Below are 10,045 nucleotides of genomic sequence, written 5' to 3'. Positions count from 1 at the left end.
TATTTTATATATATATATATATATATATATATATATATATATATATATATATACACAAGAATGAAACTGAGCTATAAAGGCAAATTAACAGATGTGATTAAAAATGATTTAATACTTTAATATCACTCTATTAAACATTTGCATTACATAAAAAGACAAAAAGTAGAGAAAAACCAAATAAAAATCTGAAATCAATAAATGGGAAAATCAGTCCTAAGTTAATTTCTTCTTCTTTTTGTCTTTGAACACCGGAGAGTTTAAGAATTTTGTATCAGAGTATTTGTCCCCACGCCTCATCTTGCTGTAAAAAAAATAAATAAATAAAATTAAGACAGAAATGCATTATATTTTATTGCATTACTTTAGACTGTGCTATATTATTTAAGCCCCTCCTTGAACCGTCACCTTAGCATGGTGGAGGAGTTTGAGTGCCTGAATGATCTCAGGAGCTATGTTGCCTGGGGCTATATACCCCTGGTACGATCACTCATGGCAAACAGATCCTGGGTGACAGATGAGACAAGGTGCGGATCAAAAGCCCCTTATGATGACAATTAAATCAAGGCTTTCGTTCACCCTGCCCGGTATGGGGTCACCGGGGCCCCACCCTGGAGCCAGGCCTGGGGGAGGGGGGCTCGCATGCGAGCGGCTGGTGGCCAGGTCTATGCCCACGGGGCCTGGCAGGGCTCAGCCCGAAACCATGATGTGGAGCCGCTCTTCGGTGGGCTCACCACCTGCCGGAGAGGCCGTAGGGGGCCGGTGCGTTGTGATTTGAGCGGTGGTTGGGGCCGAGTGCCTGGCCGACCCAAACCTCGGGTGCCAACTCTGGTTTTTGGGACTTGGAATGTCACCTCACTGGCAGGGAAGGAGCCTGAGCTGGAACAGGAGGTTGAGAGATACCGTCTAGATATAGTCGGGCTCACTTCCACTCACAGCTTGGGTTCTAGGACCACTCTTCTCAACCAAGGGTGGACTCTCCACTATTCTGGCATTGCCCAGGGTGAGAGGCGGCGAGCTGGTGTGGGCTTGTTAATAGCCCCCCAGTTTAGCCGCCATGTGTTGGAGTTCACCCCGGTGAATGAGAGGGTCGTTTCCCTGCGCCTTCGGGTCAGGGAACGGTCTCTCACTGTTGCTTGTGCTTATGTGCCTAACAGCAGTGCAGAGTACCCGGCCTTTTTAGAGTCCCTGGGGGGTGTGCTGGAAAGCGCTCCCACTGGGGACTCTGTCATTCTACTGGGGGACTTTAACGCCCACTTGGGCAGTGACAGTAACACCTGGAGGGGCGTGATTGGGAGGAACGGCCTCCCTGATCTGAACCCGATTGCTGAGTTGTTATTGGATTTCTGTGCTAGTCACGGTTTGTCCATAACGAACTCCATGTTCAAGCATAAGGGTGTCCATCAGTGCACGTGGCACCAGGACACCCTTGGTTGGAGGTCGATAATCGAATTTGTAGTCGTTTCTTCTGATCTTCGGCCATATGTCTTAGACACTCTGGTAAAGAGAAGGGCTGAGCTGTCAACTGATTACCACCTGGTGGTGAGTTGGATTCGATGGCGGGGGAGAGGGCTGGACAGACCTGGCAGGCCCAAACGCATAGTGAGGGTCTGTTGGGAACGTTTGGCAGAGGCCCCCATCAGAGAGGTCTTCAACTCCCACCTCCGACAGAGCTTCAACCAGGTCCCAAGGGAGACTGGGGACATTGAGTCTGAATGGACTATATTCCACACCTCCATTGTCGGGGCGGCAGTTCGGAGCTGCAGCCGTAAAGTCTCTGGCGCCTGTCGTGGCAGCAATCCCAGAACACGGTGGTGGACACCGGAGGTAAGGGATGCCGTCAAGCTGAAGGAGGAGTTCTATTGGGTCTGGCTGACCCATGGGACTCCTGAAGCCACTGATGGGTACCGGCGGGCCAAGCAGAACGCGGCTCTGGCAGTCGCAGTGGCAAAAACTCGGGGAGAGGGAAGTCTGGGGGGCTCTGCTCGAACTACTGCCCACACGACCCAGCCTCGGATAAACGGAGGAGTTTGGTGAGGCCATGGAGGAAGACTTTTGGTCGGCCTCAAAGATATTCTGGCAAACCGTCCGGCGGCTCAGAAGGGGGAAGCAGTGTTCCGCCAACACTGTTTACAGTGGAAGTGGTGCGTTGCTGACTTCAACTGAGGATGTCGTCGGGCGGTGGAAAGAATACTTTGAGGATCTCCTCAATCCCTCCAACACGCCTTCCGTAAAGGAAGCTGAGGCTGGGGACGCGGGGGGCTCGTCCATCACCCTGGCTGAAGTTGCTGAGGTAGACAAAAAACTCTGCGGTGGCAAGGCTCCGGGGGTGGATGAGATCCGCTCAGAGTTTCTCAAGTCTCTGGATGTTGTGGGGCTGTCTTGGCTGACACGCCTCTGCAGCATTGCGTGGAGTTCGGGAACGGTGCCTCTGGACTGGCAGACCGGGGTGGTGGTCCCTCTTTTTAAGAAAGGGGACCGGAGGGTGTGTTCCAACTATAGGGGGAAATCACACTCCTCAGTCTCCCTGGGAAAGTCTATGCCAGGGTACTGGAAAGAAAAATCTGACCGATAGTTGAATCTCGGATTCAGGAGGAGCAATGTGGTTGTCGCTCTAGCCGTGGAACACTGGACCAGCTCTATACCCTCATACTGTTGGAGGGTTCATGGGAGTTTGCCCAACCAGTCCATATGTGTTTTGTGGACCTGGAGAAGGCATTCGACCGTGTCCCTCGTGGCATCCTGTGGGAGGTACTTCAGGATTATGGGGTTCAGGGCTCGTTGCTACGGGCTGTTCGCTCCCTGTATGACCGGAGCAGAAGCTTGGTTCGCATTGCCGGCAGTAACCTGTTTCCAGTGCATGTTGGACTCTGCCAGGGTTGCCCTTTGTCACCGATTCTGTTCATTATTTTCATGGACAGAATTTCTAGGAGCAGCCAGGGAGTGGACGGTGTCTGTTTTGGTGGCTGCAAGATATCGTCTCTGCTTTTTGCGGATGATGTGGTCCTGTTGGCTTCATCAAATCAAGACTTACAGCGTGCACTGGAGAGGTTTGCAGCCGAGTGCGAAGCGGCGGGGATGAGAATCAGCACCTCCAAATCCGAAGCCATGGTTCTCAGTCGGAAAAAGGTGGATTGCCCCCTCCAGGTTGGGGGGGGGGAGTTGCTCCCTCAAGTGGTGGAGTTTAAGTATCTCGGGGTCTTGTTCACGAGTGAGGGAATAATGAGAGGCAGGTTAACAGACGGATTGGTGCTGCGTCCGCAGTAATGCGGTCATTGTACCGGTCTGTTTTGGTGAAGAAGGAGCTGAGTCTCAAGGCGAAGCTCTCAATTTACCAGTTGATCTACGTTCCTACCCTCACCTATGGTAATGAACTCTGGATCATGACCGAAAGAATGAGATCGCGGATACAAGTGGAATAAATGAGTTTCCTCCGCAGAGTGGCTGGGCGCACCCTTAGGGATAGGGAGAGGAGTTCAGTCACCCCGGAGGAGCTCGGAGTAGAGCCACTGCTCCTCCGCATCGAGAGGAGCCAGTTGAGGTGGCTCGGGCACCTGTTTCAGATGCCTCCTGGACGCCTCCCTGGTGAGGTGTTCCGGGACTATGTCTCCCAGCTGGCCTGGGAACACCTTGGGGTTCCCCCAGAGGAGCTGGAGGAGGTGTGTAGGGAGAGGGAAGTCTGGGACTACTGCCCACACGACCCAGCCTCGGATAAGTGGAGGAAGATGAGATGAGATATTATTTGAGTGTAACTCACCAGTTGAGGGCTGGTTCTTTGTAGGAGACTGGTGCTGCTCTTCTTCGTGTTCTCTCGAAATCAGAGTTATGCTCTGTATTTGTTAGACTCTTCATAACCCTGCCTTCTTCTGTTCACAAAATAAAAATAAATATATAAGATACAAACAAACCTAAGACATATGTGAAATGCAAGAAAGGGAAAAATGAAAATGAATTTGTATTAAAAGTGTACTAATATGTATTGGCAAAGGTTTACCTGGAGCTTGGTGCCTCAAGTCTGAGTCCTGGTCCTGGTCCTGGTAAATGTTCATAGTTTGACTGCGGGTCTCTGGTTGAGGGCTATGGGCAGAGCTTTCATCTGAGAGTGTTTCAGTGTAACCATCAAGGGTCTCCCAGGGAGGCCTCTCCTCTGTGAACTGAAGGTTTTTTGTGTGTCCACTAAAACCATCTGAAGTCACATTATATTTTTCCATGACAAACATGCTTCTGTTAATGACAGATGAAACATTATCCATTTCATTAGTAAAAAGATCATGTTCAGAAATGTCGCTGGAAGCTCCACTGTCAGTTTTTTTCTTAATGGGGGATTTATGTGAAGATGAAACAACATATGTTTTCCTGCACCTGCCCTCAAGAGCTTGCTTGGTTTGATCTAGATTTATGGTAAGAGAGTCCATGTTAGTATGGTTAGTCTGATCAAGCTTGTCAACAGAGGAAGGAGAGCTTATTCCAAGGGTTTCAGCATTACATTCATCCCTGAGGTCCTCCTCTGAGGCTGAGCAGTGAGATATTACTGGTAACTGTAAAGTATTAGACAAAGACCTGTCTCCTGCTCCATTCTGAAGATCAATCATATCTTGCCTTCCAGTCAACACATTTTCATCCATACGCACAGCACAGCTGTTTTGTTTCTTTGTTAATGCTTTGGGTTTTTCTCTTGATGCAGCATTCTTCTTTTTTATTTTATCTTCCCCCTCTTTTCTGTGTTTTTTTGGCTTTACCAGCCACTGATGACGTAAATTCAGAGGGTTCCTGTACATGGTTGGCACTCACATCTTGTGAACATTCTGGATGATAGGTGTTTTCTGTCAATATCTTATGAAGAAAATCATGCTCTGGCGCCTTGTGCTGTTGGGCAACATTATCTGAACCAATATTGAGAGGTGTTGTTTGGGTTTCTGATATTACTTCCTGCAAACCTTCCGGTCTGTTGGGATCCTCTAATATATTGGTTTCATCCAAAAATGAATTCCTGTTGATGAATGATTTACTTGCCTGTATCACAAATGTTCCTCTGTTTTTCTGTGTCTTGCACTTTTCAGACTGAGGAAGTGGGTGTGCTGGAGTTTTGTTTTTATGTTTTTGAACAGCGGTCTCACCGACATGCACATCAGTACAAGCAGACTCGAAGCATAAACTACTGGCAGACTGGACATTTTCATGAACATCAGATAAACCGTGATCCATCATAAGGGACAAAACTTTGGTCTTCCTGATCTTCTGAGGTCTTAGCTCATCTTGAACTATAAATGTTCTCCTGGGTTCCTGCGTAGCATGGGACTCTTTAGCTTTGTTTTTAACAGCTTTACTTGAAGTATTTTCAATTGCCTTGCTTCTTTCAGAATTCTGAAGCTCGAGATCACTAAAACAATCGTTAAAAATGTCATAAGGAGGATCTTGGGAGATTACGTATGTTTTTCTTGGATCTGGGTATGGTTCTTTCCGTTGACCTGTACGTCTGCTACTTTTAGTACGAGAGGTGACGTGAGTCTTCCTGCGTGCAGTTATTGACTCTGTTTGCTGCCCATTTTCCACTTCATTCTGAACAGTAGGAGAGCATGTCTCATTTGGCACAGCTGATGTATAGTCTGATCTACTAAATTCAATTGGTAAGTCTAACTTTGCAGATATAACCGCACTATCTTTTTCTGACGGACACAAACCCTTCTTTTCTTGATGTTCCTCTGTAACTCTAGAGGTTCTTCTTGCATTTGTTTCAACTGTTACTATTTCAGCAGCACTGTCACTAACGGTCACCTCCATTTCAGAGTCATATATGGTGTTTTGCTGTGCTGGACTGTCTCTTTCTTGGCTGAGATCATCACCGGCTGTATTCACTGGTTCAGAATGGTCATAGTTCTGCTGTGGACACAATGGTTTGTCTTGCAAACTCCCAACTTCTTTCTCTATTTCAATAATTTGGTCTGAAAAATAAATCACAAATATATAAAAAAAAAACATCATCAAGACGTATTTAGCTTTAAATTACAAGGAAATTCATATCAGCTTCATTTCTATAAATTGGCATTACAGTACCAATCATTCAAACTTAATTAAACTTGACTGACATAATTAAGGAAACTTGTAATCAATGAACAGTCTACAATGTGTTTTCATACCTTTACTGGTGTCGTGTCCAGAGTCTGGATCCTTTAAAAATAATAATAATGAGTATTAACATTAAATTAATTATAATGAAAATAGTTCATAATAATGTTGTGTCTATTTAACAATTAGCTATTTGTGAAACAATCAACAAAGTCATGATAATAATAAATATTACTACTATGCTGATCATTATTAATAACAACAAAAATGGCAATATAATTTAATTATTCAAAAAATATATTGACAGCTTACCTCCTCATTGCAAAAAATATCAACTGCCTTTGTCATCCAGTTAAGGGAAGAGTCATAAAACTCTCGTATAATGGCAAACTAGAATCAGAAAAAAACATTAACTACATATATTGTTATGAATAATTAATAATGATGTATGTTCGTTGTTTTTAAAGTACAGTACAAGGTCAGTGTGTTCAATAAATATAAGACTGATTTTGACTTATGTCTGTACAGCATAAATAAGTGTATACAAATATAAGTGTACAGTATATAAATATAAGGGTCAGGTATCCAAGACTGAAATTCATACTTCACTGTCACAGACTCACCAGTTGTTTGTTTTTATGACGCTGTTGAGCAAGATCAAAATGATTTGTCTGTGCTTCTTTCCTCAGTCGCACCACCTCTGCCTCCAGTTCTCTGCTCTTCTGCTTCTGAGCAACCAGAGCCAGAGTCAGAGCCTTGTTGTTACTTTTCAAAGAAAGCTTGAAGAATGATGAGGTATCTGAGAGATAATGAAGGTCCGGGTATTGCCATTGGTCAACTCAGAACATACATCAGTAACACAAACTACACTAGTAATAGCATTTCTTACTGTGTATCTTGGTCTTTATCTTTGCTGCGTACACAGTTGCCATCTGTTTGCCCATTCTTATGTTTTCCTTCTTCTCTTTAGACGCCATTATCAGCGTTTTATCATTGGGAGCTGTAATGAAGACATGACTGATGATAATAATACCACGGCGGAATAATAAAACCGTTAACAATATGAATCTATATTCCGACTACTCACCAGTAATAAAAGAAGACGACAAACTCGACTCTTGATGATGTTTATCTTTATACTTGTTAAAATGCATTTCTACTCGGATAACAAATATTTAGCATACAAATAAACTCGGTTTATACTAATTTAAAACCAAACATCGCCGCGGAAGCTTAAAATTCTTCTTCTCTTTCTGTAAATATTGTTTGTAGAATCAACTGCTTAAGTATCGCCACCTACTGGACTAAATCTGCAACGTGACACCTGCAGCGCACCATCCTCCTCCAGGTACTGGAAAATGTCATAATATGCTCCTGGGAGGAGGCATAGACGTTTGAACTCTGTAGAGGGAGGACATTATATTTTAGTGAATTTCTCTGAGACTATACATGCCACAGTTTGGATGTCCTGTACAGAGCACATTCAGGGCTTTTTTAGAGATATCAGATGTTTGGAGGTTTGATCATAAACACTCCCTCTCCTTGGTCTTTAGATAAGACTGATATTGACAGAATTCTCCAATTTAGCACTCTTAGGGAAATCTGATAATGTTTTGTAATTATCATTTAAATCTGCCCAATTTTTTAATTGTTTGTCGTAAATAAAAATCTCAGAAAAATGTTATGGGGTTGCAAATCGAAATATGACTTTTTGTTACAAAACAGGACATAATTTTCATACATGTCTTCTGTAGAGGACACCAGGACAAACGGCATGTTAATCTGGCATTTTGGGGAGACACAACAAGTCAGTAGGGAAAGAAATTATAGATCAATATTCCTATGAAATATGAGATATTCTTATGAAAATGTTGCCAAGTTATTACTCCCATTATTACACTTCTTTTTATTATTATTATGGTTTGCCCCAAGAACACATCAATATGCAAATTAGATGCAATGTATAGATACATTCTATAGAATGGGAAAACCAATTTATGGACATTTCACGCACATATTCCATAAAGTACAGTAGTATATCAACCCATTCTGTTATATCTTTCATAACATAGATGAGAATCATCTTTGTACAAATTTTGGTTAAAAATAGCCTGAAACCTAACAACTGATTGGTGAATGAAAAAATAAAACATTGTTTTTGCCTTACATGCCTTTTCATGTCGATTGATTTTTTGAATAACTTAGTCCTGGCGTCCTCTACAACGAATAAAATATACTTTTTAAAATATATATTTAATAAATATATTAAAATATATATTTAAGAATGTTTTTCTCCATTTTGCTCCAACCAATGTAATGACAAAAAAATAAAAAATTCCTGCTTCTCAGGAGGATATCAATAACATAATATAAACTAGTAATGTTTTAAAGAAAAATAACAAATAAATGCTAAAACAATCACATAACACAAAAAGAGAGGAGATTATGTGTATTTCAGAATAAAGGCTTGACCACAATATCGACTTGAATAGAAAAATTGGCTATTTTCCATGTAAACGTGGTGAGAGCATCAAATACCTTCGTGACACTAAACAACATGAATGATGCCGCATCGTCCCTAATATAAGAGAGTGTTTCACTGACAATCGCGACCAAGCGGTAACTTTTATTTTGGAATTTGAGCCTGCACTTCCGGTGTGACGTCATGCCAGTTGCTGAATTCACACACCGGCACTCACATATCCCCTTGAACTTCCTCCTCAGCTGTCAAAGCGTCTGCACACCATTGCTCGAGCTAACAATATCATCTTTTTTATTTAGGATATCAGACGGGGCTTAATCTGAGATGGAGGGCCAGCGCTGGTTACCACTGGAAGCCAACCCAGAGGTATGAATTTCTCACGATCTCAAGATTTGTTGTCGTTAATTCAATTTTATATCGTTCATGGGCTCGTTTTTTTTTTTGTTCAAAGGCAGCTTTTAGCAGGAACGGTAAGCTGCAGCTCATGTCTTTGACATCATATTTTATATGATACTGTTTTGTGTTCTGTGTCTGCTTTTCAGGTTATGAACCAAGTGAGTAGAGGTCTCGTCTGTCTGGGTGTGTCTAGGATTCAAAACTTGTGCCAAATGAATGAATCAGGTTTATTAAAGCACGTTTGTGTTAAAGCTAATTGCATCAACATTGGTTCGTTATGTTTATCAGCAATACTGAGCTTAATATCTGTTTAACCTTACTGTATTTGCACTAATGTGAAATGTATTTTATGTTCCACATTAGTTTATTGTTGATATGTTTAAATAGAAACGCTTCTATGTGTAGGCCCTTGTGTGCCTCTCACCATACAAATCTAACCTTTACTAGTCTTGTGAAATATGATTTGTATTTAATATGTATGTGTTGTGTTATACTTTTGTTAAGTTTTTACGGCAGCTTGGCTTGGTACCCACCTGGCAGTTTGGAGATGTGTACGGTTTGGAAGCTGAAGTTCTCAGTTTGGTGCCGAGGCCTGTGTGTGCTGTACTTTTGCTCTTTCCTATAACAGAGAAGGTATGACTGCAGTTTATACCCATATTGACTTCATGTCAGCAAACAAGCTCTGTATTTATAGATGCCTGTTTGTAAATGATGAAGTTGCAACTGGATACGGTTGTTGCTGGCATCAACTAAGCTTGCAGATTATATCAGATCATAGTTTTATAGATTTTTTTATGCAAGGCTCTTTCTCTATTTGACATGATATGGTAATTCCCTTTTAATATATATTTTAAAGTGGTGTATTATTTTACTAAAGATTAGGTCTAAATAAAACGGAACAGAAAAGTCTCATCATGAGTTTCTCTCTTCACCATGACCCAAAATAAAATGAAATAACTGAATTTGTAGCACCAACATTTCTAATGATATTTATGATGATTTGAGCATTTTGTTCAGTTGAAGTGATAGTTTACCAATAATCATTTTGTGGTTATGTAATTAGTGTTAGTAACAATAAGAGTATAAAAACTTGTGAATGTTATA

General features: G+C 42.2%; 2 protein-coding genes across 3 annotated transcripts in view; one reads left to right on the top strand and one right to left on the bottom strand.

Moving 5' to 3' along the window:
* Positions 1-213: 213 nt before the first annotated feature.
* LOC107658268 (shugoshin-like 2) lies at positions 214-7,326 on the bottom strand. The gene is given in 9 exon segments (XM_016446764.1): positions 214-301; positions 3,755-3,863; positions 3,992-4,718; positions 4,720-5,939; positions 6,135-6,165; positions 6,376-6,453; positions 6,687-6,862; positions 6,953-7,063; positions 7,151-7,326. Coding segments are annotated over 9 exon segments (2,607 nt in total). The 5' UTR covers positions 7,218-7,326.
* Positions 7,327-8,741: 1,415 nt separating this feature from the next.
* Positions 8,742-10,045, top strand: part of LOC107658267 (ubiquitin carboxyl-terminal hydrolase isozyme L3-like) — a 5,889-nt gene continuing 4,585 nt past the window's right edge. The window contains exons 1-3 of one of the 2 annotated variants that reach the window (XM_016446762.1): positions 8,743-8,911; positions 9,088-9,099; positions 9,446-9,574. In XM_016446762.1, coding sequence (XP_016302248.1) covers positions 8,870-8,911; positions 9,088-9,099; positions 9,446-9,574 — 183 coding nt within the window. In that variant the 5' untranslated portion in view covers positions 8,743-8,869. Of the gene's footprint in view, positions 8,912-9,087; positions 9,100-9,445; positions 9,575-10,045 lie in introns of both variants that reach the window. The other variant, XM_016446763.1, reaches the window with a different exon arrangement.

This window comes from Sinocyclocheilus anshuiensis, unplaced genomic scaffold (assembly GCF_001515605.1).
Source record: "Sinocyclocheilus anshuiensis isolate Anshui unplaced genomic scaffold, SAMN03320099.WGS_v1.1 scaffold263, whole genome shotgun sequence".
In the NCBI taxonomy this organism is placed as follows: Eukaryota; Metazoa; Chordata; class Actinopteri; order Cypriniformes; family Cyprinidae; genus Sinocyclocheilus; species Sinocyclocheilus anshuiensis.
This window is presented reverse-complemented; position numbering and strand designations above follow the sequence as displayed.